Raw genomic sequence first — 20,464 nt, 5'->3', positions numbered from 1 at the left:
GGTTCAGAAATAGGAAATTAACAGAAAAACCAGAGTGATTTTGTTTTTCAATCATACTACTTTCATCAAATATTTAAATTGTATTTACTCCAAACATATTTTTGTTGTGTAATTAATTTAATTTATTCAGTGTTTTTTTTTTTTTTACTGTTTCCTTCTGGCTCATTTCGTTTGTACTCCACTCCGTCATAATAAGTTGCATACAATAACTACATAAAAAGATGTTTTTTTTCTTTACAACAATAAAGGGATTTTTTAAAGACTTGACTGACCTATTCAATACCCTATTAAATGCCTTACATTTAATATTAAATGTTTATTATTAAATGTAAGGCATTTAATACATTTAATAATAATAATAATAACAATGATAATGCTAACATTATTATTATTGTTGTTGTTGTTCATGGATCACATATACTTATGAATGTATTTGAATTTCTTTGATAAAAGTGTATGCTAATCAAGATGAGCACAATAAACAGGCATGTAAATATCCCAGATATTTTCCAGTTTTACATCAATGGTAATTTTTAGTTTATGATGTAAAAATGATTATTTGTACAAAAATGATTTGTTTTTTCCTTATTACTGCTAGGTGGAAGCATTATCTTAATTTAAGCTACATAAAGTGAAAGAGTTTATAGGCTGTCAAAGTAAAATACAGATTTCCGTGTTTTCTCTTAACAATACATGAAAACGTTGAAAAAAACAATGTAATTTTAAATATATTTATTTTTAATAAAGCATTATTTCAGCATAGATGTTCAAGTCTCGAAAAATTTGAGTTTGCGGTTGAAGTACAAAGAGGCTTTTGTTTTTAAAAGTAACTTCCGGAAGTTCGTCGCCCCGCTTCCTGTAGCTTCACAGTGGCCCAGTCAAAACAATGCAGTGTTGCAGCTGCGAGTAGCGTCAGCTTTAAAGAGCAACAATCTAATTTCTCCACGGTCACGGTGCTCCGTGTCCGCCCGCTGGCTGCATCACCCCGGCGGACGTCAGCCGGATCGGGCCCGGGTTCATTTCACTCCGAGCCGCCATTGTTGGGGATTTAACCGTTTTTGTTTAGCCGAAATGGAGCCCGCTAACGGCTGGCTGACAGCAGCAGAGGGAAGTGGCTGAACGGCGAAACAAACCCGGAGTTTGCGTCCATAAACGGTGAAATAAACTCTCGGTAGGCCGGTGGGCGACATGGTGGAGTAGTAGTGGTCGTCGGCGCTTAAGTTCTCGGTGTCCTCCGAGCTCTCTCCCCGGGGAGGACCGCCATGGCGCCGGGCTCGCTGGTGGCGGCCTGCCGCAGTCTGGCCCTCTCTACGTGGCTGCTCTCCTTCTGCTTCGTCCACCTGCTGTGTCTGGACTTCACCGTGGCCGAGCGGGGGAGTGGTACACCGCCTTCGTCAACATCACCTACATGGACCCGGCCACCTCCGAGGTGCGCACCGAGAAGACGGAGTGCGGCCGCTACGGGGAGCACTCCCCGAAACGGGACGCCAAGGGGGTGGTGGTGCTGCCGCCGCCCCGCTGGACCGGCAGGCCTGTGACCCCCACACCCGCTTCGTGGTGCCCTCGCAGGCCGCGGCCGGTTGGATAGCGCTGATAGCCCATGGGAACTGCACGACCAAGGACAAAATCCGCCATGCTGCCGCCCACAACGCCTCGGCGGTAGTCATCTTCAACGTGGGCTCCACCAACCCCAACGACACCATCACCATGCGCCACCAAGGTACGAAACAGACAGGATGGTGAGGTTATTTCTCTCCATCCAACTCAAACTAACAGGAGTTCCACTACGGCGGCGTGTTAGGGCAACTGTAGACGGAAAAGACGAGTACATTTCTGCCCAAAAAAAAAACTTTCTAGAAAAACAAGGACATTTCTAAGTTTGAAATGTCAAAACAATTGCTATTTAAAAAAAATCTAAATTTTTCTGAAAAAAAAACTTTGAAATTTCAGAGTTTGAAAAAGTAACAAAAAATGCCAATAATAAATTAATACATTTTCACATTAAGCTCAGAAACTTTCAAGAAAAAATCATGGACATTTTGCTGGAGAAAATGAAAAAATGTTCTAAAAAAACAAGGAAACTTTCGAGTTTATAAAGTCAAAAGTTTGCCAAAGAAAACTCAGATGTTAAAATTAGTATCAGAAGTTTTCGAGAAAAAAAACAGAAGGCAACAGTTTCAAAAGTTTAGAAGTAGGAAGATAAAATGAACCTTTTTTGGAGCCAGGAAATATTTTCTGCTGTTCTGCAGATTAAAAAGTTTCTGTTTTATGTCTGGGCTTTAGAGAAACATAAATTCAGCTTCAGTTTATGTTTGTTTGCCTGCAGATTCAGTCTGATCTGAGCTTTTTAAACAGTGCAGCTTCTGGTGAGGCCTGAGAACTAGAACAGATTTGAATGGATTCTAAATTATCCCAGAAGTTATTGCAATAAATAATAATACTATTAGTTATGCACTTATATAAAAATTAGGGCCGATATCAATATCTGATTTTAATACTGCTACTGTGGCCGATACTTGTTATTTACCAGTCAAGTATCTCTTTATTTTTTTTGATATCCAGAAACAAATGGCAACAAGACGAAAATAAATGTTGGTTGTTAATATCGACCGGCTCTTATTCACCAATATGTTAAAAAATGGCTAATATCAGCCTATACCAATGCTAGTGCTGATGTATCATATATCAATAAATGTTATTTTGAGACCATTTTCCAGTAATAAACATTCTCAAAGATCAATAAACTTTAAATTCTCATGAGTATTTAACTCTGAAACTGGAAGACACTTTAATATCCAAAATAAAAAATCAAAACAGACACAACGAATAGTCAATTATAGAATCGCTGTAAAACAAATCAAACTACCAGACTGAGGACTTTTAGCATCCAGATTTTGGTAGAGTAAATCATGCAAATGGAAATCACTCAGTTCATTTTAATTTATCATTTGATTAATTGATTATTGCAATAAACTTCAGACAGATTTGAACGGCGCCTGTGGAGCAGCAGGGTCTCCTCCGATGTTTTGGCCTCTTCTGATTAGATTCCATGCGGAGCAGCTTGACGTGTTGTTGTCAGTCACGATGCGGCGCCGCGTTACGTAACGGCAGCAGCGAACCGACAGCTGGGATCTCCTCCTGCAGGCCTCCTGCTCTGACTGCCAAGTCCAGTGAATGGAAAATACTCTCCATTTGTTGACTTTAAATCTAGTTTCTCATGACGTTTTTAGTTTCTTGGAATCCGTGTTTGGAAACTCGGTGAATGTTCCAGTAGAAACATCTGCAGGTCGTTTAGACGCTGTTGAGTCTTCAGGTTGCCGTGTTTATCTGCCAGTCGTTTGGTCTGGTTTTCATTAAAATCTTTATTACACAGCTTCTTTTGTCTTCTTTTTATGCTTTTTTTGGGGGGGTATTTGTTCAAATCACTATGCTGTCAAATCACAAGTTATTTACCCTGTGTGTTGATTTTAGATAAATTTATTAGTTTTGATTTAATTAAGAAACTAAAATCTGCAAACATAAGGGATAACCTGCAAATATACGTCCAATAAATAAAGTTACTTCAGGTCTGGAATCATATTTTAATTAAGAGATGCTCAATCTTTAAGTAAAAAATTTAAATATGTACATTTATTGTTTTCTACACTGACTTTGAAAAAAAATCGAATTCATTTTGTTTTGCTCTCAGCTCTTTGCAGTGTTTGGCCAGTGCCTTATAATTTCAGCTCAGGTATGAAGTTATTTTGTTTGCAGCAGAACATTCCTTTAAAGCCAGGAAATAAAAATGTTGTGAAACTGGTCAGTCAGCATTCCTGAGTCATTAGTCAATAGTTAGCTAAAACCGTTGTCAATACCAGCGATAATGTCTACCGGGTAGTTTGCTAGGCTACAAGTGCAGAAGTTGCTAACTCACAAACCAGAGTTAAAAGTAAATGAGATGAATTAGTGTTATATTTAGAACAGAAAGTAAAATAGAGCAACCAATTCATGCCAGATTAGAGACTAAAGGAGGATCTGTGTAAAGCAACAGACTGCAGGCTAGTTAATTAACGACTGCTATAGAAATCATTGAATAGCATAATTAGAATTAGTTTTACTTTATAAGATCAAAAGAAACTGGAAGTGTTCATACTCTGCACAATAAGCAGAAACTTTTCTCCATTTTCTGCTTTTCTTTTCCACTGCTGTGTTTAAAGTTCAGTGTTTTTATAACAAGATGCAGTTTTAGCATAAGAAAATAAAACAAACTCAATTTCCACTTGATTGATTTATTGTATTTTTCTTCTCATTCTACCAAAAACTGAATGATAAAAGTCTTCAGTCTGGTGTTTTGGTCTCAACTAGCTCTTATTTTGAAGGATCATTTTGTTTACAGAAATTTCATAATGCATTTCATTTGTTGTTTCTGTTGTTTTGTTTGTTTAGTTTGGGTATTTAAAATAGCTTCCAGTTCCAGTGTTAAATGTTCGTTATTATTTAAAGTTTATTGGTCTTTGAGAATGTGTTCTTGCATTATTATGCCAGTATATGTTTAGATTTGAAGAGAAAATTTACAACTAACTCAAACTTGACCACAATGAAAAAAATAACAAATCATTGTTTGCTCATTTTTATTTGTTTTGTTAGATACATGTGTTACTTTGAGTCACTTCCAGTCAGTTAAATCCAGTGATTACATTTATAGCAGCAAAATGTTGCATAATATGGTTTTATTTATTGCTCTGCCTCCCACTCAGTGATATAAATACACTTATTTTTAACTAGATTTTGAGTAGATCCTTGTTTTCAGTTTCCCAAAAGACACAAAAATGCTGCTGAATTCAGATATTTCCTTCTGGATTTGAATCTTGACGAATGTGATTCTTTCTCAGTGGTGAATCTTTGACCTCCAGGTCAGAGAGGGTTGGTTGGTGGGTGGGTGGATTTCCCGCCTGCTCAGGCCTGCTGGCTGTTAATCCACCTGAAAGCAGACAGTGTGGAATCAGCTGCTTCATCACTTTATCCCTCAGGTCAGAGCTGCTCGTCGCTTCGCGTGAAGCACAGACTGGAACATCAGATCCAGGAACGTCTGTGATAAATTAGTTCAGGCTTGATTTCTGTTTGGGTTTTTTTCTGGACTGATTGACTCTGTTTAGAAAAAACAACATTCTTACAAAGTCTAGAATTTGAAAGAAATAAAATTAACATTTAAAGCTTGAAGAAATTATAAAAATGGCCATACTTCCATTAAAGTCTTAGTTTTTAAATTTTGTTAATTCCAGAAAAGCATTGGATGTAGAAAGAATGATGAAATGAAGAAAAGATGTCAGAAAAAAGCTGCATTTCCATTACAAAACGCACAAATGTTTGTCAGTACTCCCACAAGTTTTCAGCAGATTTTACTCGACATTTGCAGAAACAAATTTAAATGTGTCTCTGTTAGAAACTGATTTGCACTAAAACAAAAGTAAACTTCCTTATCTTTTAACAAAATATATAAAAAAACAAGTTCTGATTCAGTAACAAAAGTTTCAGAGGCTTCTATAATATTTCAGAGACAAGTTCTGCACTTTTTATGTTTCATCTTCTCTGTTGTAAAGTAATATAAAATAAAACTAGAAAAAAAGCATTTTCTGTAAAAATGCAGTGTGAATGTTGGAAGCTAACTTCTTCATTTTTACAGAAATTTGTTGAAGTATTTGGAAAAAATAGAGAAAAGCAAAGCTGTGTTGAAAAAAAAACAAATTTTCGTAATTGCGTTATTTCTGATCTAATGTAAATGTAAATTGTTCAGGCGATAAGACAAAATCATTCCACACTGTGTTGCTCCGACTACTTCCTGTTGTCTTTTTCTTTGTGGTTTTTGCCAGTAGTAACATCCACTTGTTGATCATTTGATGTGAAAAAAGTTTTTATACTGCAGTTTTGCAAAAAAAAAAAAACTGTCTCACTTTAGTACCACAACTTTTAATACAAAAACAAGAGTTTTTACAACAGGAGTTTTTACAGATTTGGTGTTTCCATCAAGCAAATGTATTTTCAGTATTAAATTGTGCAATTACAAGATCAATGAAAATGTACTTATTGGGTCTAGCTGTCTCCTTTCTGGCTAAGTTTGCGACCTGTAATATTTGGTTTTTAAACTACAAATCCCACAATAACTACAGGCATGAATTGGCCCAGTTTGCAGCCATGTTTGAAACCCGTCTGCAGCGAAGCTCAGAGTAACAGGTGTCACGTCAGTCTGCGTTTCCTCCCGACAGTCACACACACATGCAATTAAAAACAAGGGACATAGAGCTTACATTTTATCACAATAGTCTTAAGAAATGTTAAATTTGAGTTGAAACCTGCAGGATCCCTGAAAATGTCTGTTTTAGATCATCTTCCTGAATGTAGCTCAGTCCTGTTTGATCTGGGCATCTGTTTACTGCTGAGAGATTTTATCTGACTTCAGTAAATAAGGCCACACTTCCTGCTCAGCGTCGTACTGTCGGTTTAAAACCAAACCATTTAGGCTGCAAATGCTTTATGAAAAGCACTGAATCAATTCCCAGCAGTTGCAAAACGTCCAAGAATCCCAAACTTTAGTTCGTTTACAGCTGTTGGAAAATGTTTTTGAAAGTCTTATTTTATCAGGTGAAATTGGAAGGTAAAAGGTCAGTAAAGGCGTCAACAAACCCTGTGCTTCATGCTGCACTTTGAGATCAGCAGAAATCAGATAAAGATTAGAGACTCACTTTAAGTACGCCGTTACATTAATCTTTCATAATGTGAATTAACAACTTTTCCCTCCTTTCAAATACCTCAGCAAATTTCTGTAAAAAACCAAAAAGTTATCTTCTGACATTCACTGCATTTTTTTCTAGTTTTATCTGATATTACTTTACAACGAGAAGATGAAACATTAAAACTGCAAAACTTGTTTGAATAATTATGAAACCTGAAACTTCTGTTCCTGAATTAAAACTTGTTTTTGAAAAAGATATTTAAAAAGTTGGCGTTAATGCAAATCAGCTCTTCTAAAATAGAGACATATTTAAAGTTGTTTCTTCTGAAAATGTTGAGTGAAAAACTCAGCTGAAAAACTTGTGACTGGATTTTTGTGGCGACAACATGAGCGCCTCATTCGGGTTTAAATTAGTTTGGAGATTATGTAACTTCTGGAAGGACCTCACAGTTACACCGGAGCGATATTGATCCCAGGGGAATATTATTAGGTCAACAGGAATCAATGTTTTTGTTATTTTGCTCTGTCGATACGAGTTCAGTGTTGGCCTCCAGGGATTTAGTCCAACTTGTGCTCTTCCAGTCTCTGCTGAGCAAACAATCAGGAGCTGCATCTCAGCTTTCTCAGTATTTACTTTTCCTGCAGGTGAGAATCGGAGATGGTAACATAAACCTCAGAAAAACCCACCAAACTGTCACATCAAGCAGGATACGACAGCTAAATACAGACTCTGTTCGATATTTAGTCAGTTTGAAGTCAAATTAAAAGAAAAATAGTTTAAACAATGGCATTTTGCTGCTTGTTTAAAGACTAATTTGGGTAAGAAAACAAATCAACCAATGAAAATTATTGTGTGCAGTCTCTAGGCAGAGTTTGTCGTATAGTTTTCAGATTTTAAATTGTAGCCATTTTGTTTTTTCAGTCATTTTTATAGGATATTTGTGGCATTTGTCTTAATTGAATTTGGCCAAACACTTTGGAAAATTTAGTGGTTTCATTCCTTGTGGCATTTATGTTGACTTTCTGACTTCTCCTGTGAGCCTTTTCATGTGGAACAATAAAAAACTGAACTGATTATTCTTTGTTACCCTTTTCTAAATTTAGGTCCATTTAAACCTGACTAAAAGTGGCAGGTGATACAAGTATTGCTGAAGTCTAAAATACTGCCTTAAAAATGGCTGCTAGAAAGAAGTGTTAAGAGGTCTGACAATTAACTTTCAGGTGAAAGAATCTGAAATTGTTCACACAATTTACTGAATACAGTTTGCATTATAGTTTCTGTCCTGCACGCGATTGCCTACCAAGATGGCCGTTCAGTGGCGTGGATCACTTCTGGTTCAGACTTGTGGGAACTATGTGTTCTTTAAATATTCAGTTAAATATTGAGATAAAGTGTCAACTCATAACAATCACAGGTGGGCAGAGTACCTGAAGATTGTACTCGAGAAAGACCAGCAATACTTCAAAAAGTAAAAAGTATTCATCCACCCTTAACTTTCTGAGTCTACCTTGTTTTTAAACGTCTTCCAACTCATTTGGTTTGAATTATTTCTAAAAATGTCAAACCCCAGTGAGAGCATTCCTTCATTTCTCTGTTTCTAATTAAAGTTTTTCCTTCTAGTCTCGTACTCGTGTTGCCTGTGTGCTTCACACTTGTTAGGACTCGGTGGCTTGTTGTGCATTTTTCTGGACCGGCTCACATAGACCTGTTCTTACGTGTCTAATGCTAAACTTCTGCGTTAGCAGCTGCAGACAGTTTGTCTGTTTGTCCCTCTGGGATATTTTCCGCCCTCTTTGGTGTTGCGTCAGGATGCACGGAGTCAGGCCCCAGTCACAAGGTAAACCCCAGGTTTAAATCAGAATCAGCCGAGATTGAATTTTCTCCTCAGACGTTTGGGACTGAAAGGCTGCAGAGTTTTAAAGTCTGATTCAGAGCGAGAAGCTGCAGGAGATGTTGGTCTCAGAATCATTGCCACCATGACCTTTGTGCCAAATGATTTGTCTGCAACTGTATTTTAAAGCTTCCTCTTTTACTTTAACTTCCTGTCTTGTTATTTATCATCTTTTCTATTAAAGGATCACTTTGTAGAGTCCAACTCCTGGAGGGCCACCTTGTAAAATGACAGCTTGTAAAATGAATTAAATCGGCCTTAAAATGCTCCTGGAATGCATGAAGACTCAACACCGACCTCAGTGATTTGCTGTGAAATGAAAGGAGTTTGGCTGTAATTACAGCATCTAAAATGGTTAAATCAGCTCAGGTTAGTCTTAGCTACTAATAGTTTCAGTTTCTTCATAAATCAGTTAATTCCTGTGGAAAACATTGGATCCATTCAAGCCTGTTGTTTCTGGTCATTTGCAGACTTTGGTCTGGACACATCATTACTGCTCTGGAGATCAGGTCAGAGTTCAACCCATTGTTCCATCTTTCTGCAAGCCTGGAAGTTTCTAAATTAAAACTGGATCAACAGGAGACAGAATAAGGAGCAACTCAACAAGGAAGTCCCCCGTTGCTCACAAAAAGCAGAGTAGTAATAATAATAACATGTGTAGCGGATATTATTTACCTGTTATTTTTTATGTCAAACCGGTGTTCCATACATATATTTATATACTAAATTATGTTCCATACATATATTTATACTAAATTACTGTTCCATACATATATTTATATACTAAAGTACTGTTCCATACATATATTTATATACTAAAGTACTGTTCCATACATATATTTATATACTAAATTACTGTTCCATACATATATTATATACTAAATTACTGTTCCATACATATATTTATATACTAAAGTACTGTTCCATACATATATTTATATACTAAATTACTGTTCCATACATATATTTATATACTAAATTACTGTTCCATACATATATTTATATACTAAATTACTGTTCCATACATATATTTATATACTAAATTACTGTTCCATACATATTTATATACTAAAGTACTGTTCCATACATATATTTATATACTAAATTACTGTTCCATACATATATTTATATACTAAATTACTGTTCCATACATATATTTATATACTAAATTACTGTTCCATACATATATTTATATACTAAACTAGTTTTCTGAACCTTTATTTCTCAGTGAAGCTGGTTTTCCGTATATATATTTTTGTGTTAAATGGTGTTCCATACATGTATTTTTGGATTAAACTAGTTTTCCATTCCTATATTTTTCAGTGAAGCTGGTTTCTGAACCTATATTTCTCAGTGAAGCTGGTTTTCTGAACCTATTTTTGTGTCAAATGGTGTTCCATACATGTATTTTTGGATTAAACTAGTTTCTGTACCTATATTTCTCAGTGAAGCTGGTTTTCTGAACCTATATTTTTGTGTCAAATGGTGTTCCATACATGTATTTTTGGATTAAACTAGTTTCTGTACCTATATTTCTCAGTGAAGCTGGTTTTCTGAACCTATATTTTTGTGTCAAATGGTGTTCCATACATGTATTTTTGGATTAAAAACTAGTTTTCAGTACCTATATTTCTCAGTGAAGCTGGTTTTCTGAACCTATATTTCTCAGTGAAGCTGGTTTTCTGAACCTATATTTTTGTGTCAAATGGTGTTCCATACATGTATTTTTGGATTAAACTAGTTTTCAGTACCTATATTTCTCAGTGAAGCTGGTTTTCCGTATGTGGAGCAGAGTCGCGGCGGTCTGAGGCGACTCGCTGTAATACCTGCTGCAGGATTACAGAAATCCTGTGAGTCGTCCCCAGAGAGGTTTTATATAATCTCATGTTGAGGCTGAATCCTGCAGCCGATCGGTCCTGGAGTGAAACCAGGCCACTCAGCGCGTCGCCCACCATGTTGCTCATAAAGAGTATTTTTAGAGCGGTGGTCGCCATGGCGATGTGGGGATGCGTCAGCCTCAAGCTGCTGTTGGATCAATAATCGAGGTGATGAGTGTAATCAGTCAGATTGATTCAGAGGTGAAGAGGAGAAACGTTTCCCAGTAGCGACACTATAAACCTGAGATAAAAGCGTTTACACTGTAAAACAAACTGAAAGTTCATGGAAATGAGTCGATTTAATATGAGCAACATAAACAACTCAGCAGGACTGCTTTTCAAATCTGTTCAACAGAAACTGGGATTAAGATTTCAAAATTAAATTAAAAACAAATATTAAAGTTTAGGCTTTTGTTGCTGATTTTTTTAGGAATATTTCCACTTTAAATGTGAATATCTTGAAGTTTTGCTGCAGTGAAGAAACATGTTTTCTGATCGGTTTCTGCAGACAGAAGTCCAGATGTGGTCGGACTGGCACTGCTGCATGTCGGCTAGTAAAAGTTAACATTGAACAACCACAAGCTGATGATATAAGAACATTTATGTGAAGCTGTGCAACGGTCAGATTAGGTTATGCTCATAAACATACCAGTGAGATTACAGCTGCTGAAAGGCTCTGGATTTAGTTCCCTGTGAAGTTTTTAAGTTGCATTAAAGGCTTAAAAGTCTGATTCCTCCATTCGGTTTGGGGTTCATCTTTACTGAACTCTGTTCTGCTTTCATAATCAATCATTTAATCCTCCTACAAAGAACTGGTAGTTATTACCCAGAACTGGTAGTTATTACCCAGAACTGGTAGTTATTACCCAGAAGTTGGATAAAAACAAAAACTTTGAATATTCTCCTCTTCGCTCATTTGCTCCTTCAGAATCTGAATAAACTTGTTTTGAGTTTAATCTGTTAACTAAAAATAAAATCAGCTGCTGTTCTTGAACTTTTGGGATTACAAGGAAAAGTTTGGTCTCTTTGAAAGAATATTTTTATTTTTCATATTTGCAGCCAAACAAGTTTTATCTGTAATTAATATGGAGTTATTATGTTTGCATCACAATTTATTATTATTATTATTTTGCTGCCTTGTTTGTAGTTTTCTTGTTTATTTTTATGAAACTAGACATGAAGTGTTGAAGGTTAGGAAGATATGCAAAGCCTTTACTGTTTATGTTTCAAGCTATTAAAATAAATATGGAAGGAAATAACAATTTAGTTCCTTTTGTAAGTAAGAAAACATTTTATTGCTTAAAGTAACGATTCAAACGTCACTTTAGTCTCAAGTTGAAAAAAAATAGATATATTTTTAAGATATTAGTAAAGACTTTAATATTATCCTCCACTTTTCTCAAATTTAAATTCTGAAAAAGTTTTTTTTATTATTTTTTTCCGCGACCTTTCAGAATAAAACCAGCAGGAAGTGACCGAGCGTTTCCTTCTCCCAGGTACAGGCGAGGTCGTCGTCATCATGATCCCGGAGCCGAAGGGTCGGGAGGTCGCGTCGCTGCTGGAGCGCAACATCACGGTTACCATGACGATCACCATCGGCACCAGGAACCTGCAGAAGTACGTGAGCAGGACGTCGGTGGTGTTCGTCTCCATCTCCTTCATCGTGCTGATGATCATCTCCCTCGCCTGGCTCGTCTTCTACTACATCCAGAGGTTCAGATACGCCAACGCGCGCGACAGGAACCAGGTGACATAACAACACGACCAAAACGAACCTCAGAAAACGTCTCAAATACGTAAATACTGTCAATAAAACTATAACAAACTGGAACCATTTTATGAAGTATTCTGAAATTAGAGATATAATGACAGTAGTTTTTCTGTTTGAGTCTTTTCAAACTAATGTGAAATAAATATTTTTTATTTTTTCCCCACGCCAGCAATTTACGTCAACTATCAGCAAATTACGGCACTGCATGCTCTTCCTCACTAAATGGTGACACCATTAATGCACCAGTCAGACATTTTATTATCCAATCAATGTCAACATGATCGCAATAAAATACTTCAAAAAGAGCAAAAAAACTAAAACTAACTGATAAAAACTGAACTGAAGCTGAATATCTAATATCAAACTGAACTAACTAAAACTGAATCAAACAAACAAAAAGTCCCAATGAAATAAAACTAAACTGAAAAACCCTGGTTTGGACAGAACCAGAAAACGGGTCAACAGAACCTCAGAGTTCCCACAACATGGCCGACGAAGTGTTTAACAGTTTCATCCTGTAACGATGGGAACGGTTGATCCTTAACGTCCTTCTCTCTCTTCCTGTCTGCAGCGTCGACTCGGCGACGCGGCGAAGAAGGCCATCAGCAAACTTCAGGTTCGCACCATCAGGAAGGGCGACCAGGAGACGGAGGCCGACTTCGACAACTGCGCCGTCTGCATCGAAGGCTACAGGCCCAACGACGTGGTCCGCATCCTGCCCTGCAGGTAGAAACGCAAACCTCCTTCATGACAATACGGTTACCAGGACTATAACAACTTTAGACTTTTGGAAAGTTTCTGAGTTTCCAAAGTTTAACATTTTTGACTTTTTGAAAATCAGAAAATTGAAAATAGTTCCTGAAAATGTTTTCTGTGAGATTCTCAAAAGTTCAGGGTTTTTACTCAGATTTTCCCATTTTTCAATCTCAGAAATATTATTTTTTCAGATAATCATTGAGATTTTTTCTTTGGCTGGAATTTTTAAATCTGTTTTTCCTCTAATGCATCGTCTAAGTCAGAATGTGAGAGAAATTTTCAAATTTTTTTTTTCTTCTCTTGCTGTAGAACAGAATCATCAGAGATTAATACAGTAATTAATATCTTCAGTAATAGTGAATTTAGTTCATTTGTTTTCTGATATGTTTGAACCCGGACCTTGAAAGTTCTTGAATTTCCTGTTTTTTCAGGCATCTGTTCCATAAGAGCTGCGTGGATCCGTGGCTGCTGGACCATCGTACGTGTCCGATGTGTAAGATGAACATCCTGAAGGCCCTGGGCATCGCTGTGAGTCCGGCTCCGCTCCGCTCCGGTTCTGGATCTGCTCCCATTTCAACGCTTGACCGTTTCCGTTTTCCTCCCAGCTGAACGCCGACTGCCTGGACGACCTCCCGCTGGACTACGACCTGGCGCTGGGCATCGTCGGCGGCGTGGGGATGGGCGGAGTCGGCGCACTGGCGCTGGAGGCCGGGGCGTCCAGCGACGGGACGCTCAGCGAGGGCGGGTCCTCGGTGGTTCTGGACCCCGGAGTCAGGCGGGTCGGGCTCCCGCAGGACTACCAGGACCCCGACCCGCTCAGAGACAGCCCCGTGACGGCCACCACCGACACCCACACAGGTTGGACTCACTCTGCTGGGCGTCAGTCAGAGTTACACTGACACCCGGTGGCCGTTCTGAGGCATTACAGAATCAGAACCCATTTTGTTGTCATTGTACAAGAGAGAAAATGTGGAGAAATTTTAAATGTAGCAACTGTCAAAGTAAAGTCAAATAAATGAAATAAAAAGATTAGCATGTCTCAGTAAATATAAAACAATACAGTAGGAACACAAAGAACTGGGATGTTACAAAAATAAATAAATGTTGATCAGATTTTAGATGAATTCGCTTCTCGATGGAAACAGTTTTTTACTCAGGTTACAACAGGTAGCAACAGAAGCTACTTCTGTTAATATAGCACTTTAGCACTAGCTTCAGTTGAAAAGCTAATGTAACACTTTAGCACTAGCTTCAGTTGAAAAGCTAATGTAACACTTTAGCACTAGCTTCAGTTGAAAAGCTAATGTTGATGGAGCGCTTTAGCACTAGCTTCAGTTGAAAAGCTAATGTTGTTGTAGCACTTTAGCACTAGCTTCAGTTGAAAAGCTAATGTAACACTTTAGCACTAGCTTCAGTTGAAAAGCTAATGTAACGTTTTAGCACTAGCTTCAGTTGAAAAGCTAATGTTGTTGGAGCGCTTTAGCATTAGCTTCTGCTGCACAATGTTTGTTTAGCGTCAGCAGGACTGATGTTGATGGATAGCACAGCTAGCTTTTTGGCTAGCGCTGCCACTGCTGGTTCTGGCGCTGACTTCATCTTCATCTGCTTGTCTTCTTTGTCTTCCAGGAGAGCTGCAGCCAATGGCATGCAGCGCCTCTGTGGCGTCACTAGTCATCGCCGTGGAAACCGGCCTGTCGGACGAGGAGGGGTCAATGGATCGACCTCATGTGGGTGCCAAGTCCTGAGAACAGCCCAGCAGAACTGAGCCAGAACCAGGCCAAAATAAACAAGAACTCCTTGAACCAGAAGGTCCAGAGAGACTAGAACCACCAGACGTAAACGTGCTCACAGCTTGGTTCTGGATTAGATCCGTCTGGTCCAGAACCAGCACCACGATGCTCGACTGCGTTTGGATTCTTTGAGCGGACCCGCTCAAAAACCAGACATTTCAGTTTTCACCTTCGATCGTTCTTGGTTCTTCATCCCGACTCCACCTGGTTCCGTCCACAGAAGATCCAGCTGGTTCTGTCAGCAGAACCGAGTCATTCCTGACGGAACCCATCTGGTTTCTCCAGAGTCCAGGAAGTTGTTCTCCGGTTCTCTTTCCTTGCTCTGGTTCTGGTTCTCCAGGTTTGGACTGCCTCTTTCTGACGTTTTGCATCGTCTGACTGATAAATTTCGATCTCAATCTGACTCTGATTGACCCGGCAGTAATACTCCTGCAGTATTGAAGACCCGTCTGCCTCGTTCGGGTCGGTTTGTTTCTTTGACCTCTGAACTTTCCTGCGTTTCGGTTTCAGTTCTTCATCGTTTCTGGAGCGATGCAGAAATCCATGAAGTTTATTTAAAACGTGAAGCACAGATGAAAACGAAGAAGAAAATGCTGCCTGGATCTCTGAATCGGAACCAGAACAAACGTCGAGTTCCTCAACTCTTCATCTCCTTTAAACATCACAGGAACTCTTGGTGCTTTTGGACCACAGCAGGTTTCCTTTGCAGTCAAAATCCCGCCGGGTTTAGGTCCCATCTCAGTTTTTGTTGATCTATAATCTTGTTGGAAATTCTTTGTGACGTCCTGTTGGACCGCCGTGGATTTCCTGTAGTTTCTGGAGCAAACTGGTTCTTTACTATTTGAATATTCAAATAATCAAATATTTGTTGATCTGTGATGCAGAACTCTGGTTCCTCCATCAGATCCTCTGATGCTTCATTGACGTTAATTAGCAAAACGTTAAATCTGCGGAAATGTTGGTAAATGTAAAATCTAAAACCTGCCAGTTTCCAGAAGAGTTTATCTCTTTAAACACAGTTTCAGTCGAGCAGCACCAATAGGTAACGAGCTTAAAGAGCCGAAATGCCAAATACAATTACTTGATATTTATGATGGGTTTCCGATGTTAGAGGCTTCTTGTGGCTAAAATCGGTCTGAAATATACCTCCACATTTGATCAGAATGAATTGGTAAAAAGGAAAAGACGCTCAGATTGTTGGGGAATAAAATTTGTTCATAAAATATTGAGAATAATCTATAATACTGTTGGTTTTTAGGAACAAAGAAACCCGACAGCAACCAGTTAAATGTAGCTTTTTGATTTAAAGGTTCCAGTGCTCGGATGAATTAAATCAGTTTTGCAATAAATAAAAGTTTTTGAATGTTTTCATGTTTTTGTCATCGAACTGGTTGCAGCTTGGAGGATCAAACAAAACAGCAGTGAGAACTTTTCATTTAATAAGTTCAACACTTTAATCCCTTTTGGGTCTTTTAGCGGGATGCTCTCGCGGGATCTTCCTCGGTAATTTAGCGGTACCTCTCCAGAACCGTGTGGTCCGAAAGCACCTTCAGCGTTGCCTTGCTCTTCTTCCTCATCGCGCTCCGCCGTCATCCTGCTGCCTTTTTCTACCTTTCACTTCTGATTATCTGCTGGTCTGGACCCCCACCGTTATCTCTCCCCCCCAGAAACACGGACTGCGAGCGAAAGGTTCCCGGTTCTGCCTCGACCCGTTCCTCGTCCTGTAAATATGAAACGGGTTCACTCCGCTGTTTGCTCACTCCGGACGTTTTCGACGAGAAAGAAAAAGATTGTCGTCTATTTTGATACCAGAGGAGACGTTTATTTTTGTAACGAAGCAGCAGAGACTGATTTATCGGCGCCGTCCGACCCGCCAGCAGCCCGGATGGTTCTGATCGGGCTGGTTTAGATGTTCAGTAAATGTGTAATTGCACATAAAAGCTTGTCGTTTTTATTTCCAGAGGTTGTTTGGTTGAAACCTGAGAGAACTGAGCTTGTGGATGGAAACAAAGAAGCGACTTCAGCGGAAATAAATAGTTTCCTTTGGTATTTGTCTGTTTTCCAGCCTCAGTGCTTCTGTTTCCAGTGGGTTCAGTTCCTCTCAGACTTTCTTTCTTTGCTTCAGCAGGTTCCCGTTGTAAACACTAAGTAATTTATACGCTGTGAAATCAGAGCTCTCGTAAGAACTGACAAATTTGTATGGATTGTCTTCAGTGAGAAATGTTTTAATTAAAGTTACCTGCTTTGTGTTGTGAGTTTCCTCCTCTAGAGTTTTTATTCCGTTTCCTCATCTTAACCTTTTTATTTTCTTTCATTTTGAGGGAAAATTAAGGAAAATAGAGTTTTAAAATGCCAACTAGAATAGAAATAATGTTTATTGTCCACAGAGGGGAAATTGAGTTATGTAGACAAAAGATTGAAAAGTCCTAAAATATATAACAAATAAGAATATTAATAACATTATGACTGAAAATTTTGTCATCAAAAATACCTGAATCCAAAGTTTAAGAAGTTTAAAACTTGCTAAAAAATTAAGATTTTTATTTTAATGACATTAATTTTTATAAAAACAACTTTTTGACATTTCAAATGTCAAGTTTCCTACAAAAAAACTTCAAACTTTCTAGAAAGAGCTGCGAAATTTCAGAAATTTCCAAAAGTAGATTTTTTTCTGAGACAATTTAAAATGCTGCTAATGCCAACAAGCTAATGCTAGTATTTTTGTAGTATTTTTTTTTTAAACATGGATAAATTTAGCAGAAAACGCAGTCGGTGTGACCGCAGCCTGATTTCTAAAACATAAAGGCTCAACCAACCAGAGCTGCTTTACACATTATGTACCAACAAGGTTTGATTTACTTTTCCTCTACAAACCTTGAAATTATCTTACATTTTTGTCTCAGAGACCAAAGACTTCAAAGCATTTATGTGATTGAAGCTCTGATATTTTCTCTTTTTGGCTTGTTGTACTGCTCAGCCTGTCCACATGGGGGCGGTAGATACTCCACTAACTTCAGTCATTTTGTGACTAAAGTTAATAAGTTTCCTGATTTAACCAGGAGTTAAATCAGGAAACTTATTTTTCCACTTTATTCAAACAAATTAACAAATATCTGTCTGTGATTTTGTTTTCACAGTAATGAGACAATAAATTCCTGCCTCTAATAGAAATGACAAAATTTTAAGTTTTTTTTTTTTTTGTGATTCATAAAATGTCCAAAAAATAATTACATTTTTTTCAGATATTTTTTGTCACTAAGGTGGAAACAGTATTTATTTATTTTAAAACAAGTTTCCACAAATTTCAACATTTTGTTGAAGAAAATTTATCCAGTTTAACTTTGATTTTCTTTAAAACCTCAAAATAGAAATAAAATAATTTCTTTTTGAAAATGCCTTTAAAGAAAACAGAAACACGCAGCATCTTGTGGACAGCTCGGCCTGTTGGGGCCCAACGCCGGGGGCCCAAAGAGTCACTGGGCCCCCTGAGCTGCACCTGTAAAATGTCACGGAAACAAACCCATGCTGATACTCAAGGGTTTAGAGCTGAACTCCATCAACTGGATGTTGAAGGTTTCACATCATTTCTAATCAGTTTTTAAGGAGAAAAAAAAACGAAGAAAAGACGCTCAAGAGGTCAGGAATCATCAGCATCACAAAGCTTAATATTAAGAGGTTTAAGAAGATGAATAATGGAGAAAAGAAAGGCAGAATATGAGAAAAAGGAGGAGGAGCGAAAGCAGCTTTCTGCTTCACTGGTATTAGTTTATTCAGCGCTGCTTCCTCTGGAGCAGAGAGGAGGAACGAACCGGAGCGGCTGAGCGTTTGGATTCCTGATGCCTATGGAGCCTGAACAGGTACGAACACATCCAATATGATTCTGAGCAGACATTTTGCTTCTTGTAGATTTGATTGTTGAGGGACCATCATGGAGTCACATTTCTTGAGTCTTGCTTTGATTTCAAACCTGACAGAAACTCAGTTCGATTTGGGACCAAAGTTGCAACACTTGTCACATTTTCAGCTGTTGTGGTTCTTTTTCACTCTGCGTTCAGTTCAATGATTCAAACTCTTTGAAAAACCTGTTTCCCTCCTCGCCTTTGGGGGCGCTGCACAAAGAACTACTGAAGGAAATGGCATGAAAACCTCTGAAGAAGATGCTTGCTGTAGATATTATCAATTGTCATGCAAATTGAAAGCAAACCAGGCTAATTTAATCAGATGGTGACGTTACGTATAGTTGTAATAACCAGTTTTGTGGCTCTGGTAAGGCACAGGCCCACCAGTGAATAGGAACGTTTGGTACATTAGAAGATATTTGGCAAATATGTTTCCATCTCTAATTTGTTGTTTCTATTAACTGTTTCTTCAGTTTGCGCATAGAAAAATGTTTATGGAGACATGATTAGTGAGCGCAACTTTAAATTTAAACCAAAATGAAGTTTCAGTGGTTGTAGGATTTCTCTTGTCTTTAGTAAAAGACCACAAGCCATTTCTCCCACTAGCACTGGACTCACATGTTTGTTTAACTTGGGCTTTAGTCCAGTTCATGCTTTTGGAGTGATTGCCGTTCACATACGCATTGGAACCGCACCAGAATTCACTTCAATCAAACCGAGACCAAAGTTTATAGACGGATCAGAGTTTGTGTTTTTGGGCCAAATGAGAGTTTGACTCCACATTCACACCTCCAAGAAAGAACTGGATTTTCTAGACAAATAAACTGAAGTTTGACTAAAGTGGACTAAACAGGGCTGGTGTGAATGAAACTTAATACAATAGTTCCCAACTGCAAAAATATTACTAAATTGAATCATTAGGTGAAGATTATCTGTTTGCAGTTTGTGATTTTTCACTGTTTCTGTCTGATGCAGATCCTCGTTGGGATTCTGCCTGATTTTCAGCTGAACAAGCAGGAATCATCACAATGTCAACGCCTCCCAATGCCACTAAAGGAAGAACGGATGTTCTCCAGTTGGAACGTGACGTTCCAGAAGATGTGGAGCCTTCAAGCACAGCTGTGAACACGGATCCCACCGACAACTGGAGTACAGAGCCAAACTTCAACCTCAACTTCAATCTGGGCTCTACGGCTATCCCTCGTCCCAACAAAGAGCCCTCAAAGATGCAGTCTGGGGGCAAAAAGGAAGATAAAAATAAAGCAGGAGCAGCAGCTGCAGATTTTAACACCATTTCAGTACCAAGTGAAAAACTTAGGAGCAAAATCCCAACAGCAACAGCTCAGATGGCTGTGATTAACAAAGTCGGCCAAAAGCCGAAATCTCCAAACATTAAGCATTCATCTTCACCCAAGACACAAAGTCATGGAAACTTAGCACTGAGTCCCAAACCAACCGGTGTGGAGCTGAGGAGCAGCCAGAGGTCTGCAGAAAGAGTCCGAACTGAAACACCTGAAGCAGAATCTGTACAGCCAGTGTCTGCATTGGCGCCTGAGCCGACAACTAAACCTGCAAACATCATCACACCAACCCAAAAGACGCAATCATACAGCAAAGACGTAAAGGACATTCACCTTGAGACGCCACCAAGATCTCTGCAGCTGCCTAAAAATCCAAAGGTCCATAACCGAAACGGAGATAAGAGCAGCATAAGCCCAAAACTGACCAATCGAACTCCAACAATGGTGGCCAGAATAAGAAGACCAGATC

General features: G+C 38.4%; 1 protein-coding gene across 1 annotated transcript; it reads left to right on the top strand.

Moving 5' to 3' along the window:
- Nucleotides 1-882: 882 nt before the first annotated feature.
- LOC129351427 (RING finger protein 150-like) lies at nucleotides 883-17,050 on the top strand. Its single transcript, XM_055020288.1, is given in 8 exon segments — nucleotides 883-1,371; nucleotides 1,374-1,502; nucleotides 1,505-1,720; nucleotides 11,975-12,225; nucleotides 12,821-12,975; nucleotides 13,437-13,533; nucleotides 13,611-13,863; nucleotides 14,632-17,050. Coding segments are annotated over 8 exon segments (1,329 nt in total). The 5' UTR covers nucleotides 883-1,262; the 3' UTR covers nucleotides 14,751-17,050.
- The last annotated feature ends 3,414 nt before the right edge of the window (nucleotides 17,051-20,464 follow it).

Source organism: Poeciliopsis prolifica, unplaced genomic scaffold, assembly GCF_027474105.1.
Source record: "Poeciliopsis prolifica strain line A6 unplaced genomic scaffold, Auburn_PproV2 SCAFFOLD066, whole genome shotgun sequence".
Classification (NCBI taxonomy): Eukaryota; Metazoa; Chordata; class Actinopteri; order Cyprinodontiformes; family Poeciliidae; genus Poeciliopsis; species Poeciliopsis prolifica.
Note: the sequence above shows the minus strand (reverse complement) of the source record. Positions and strands in the feature narration are given on the sequence as shown.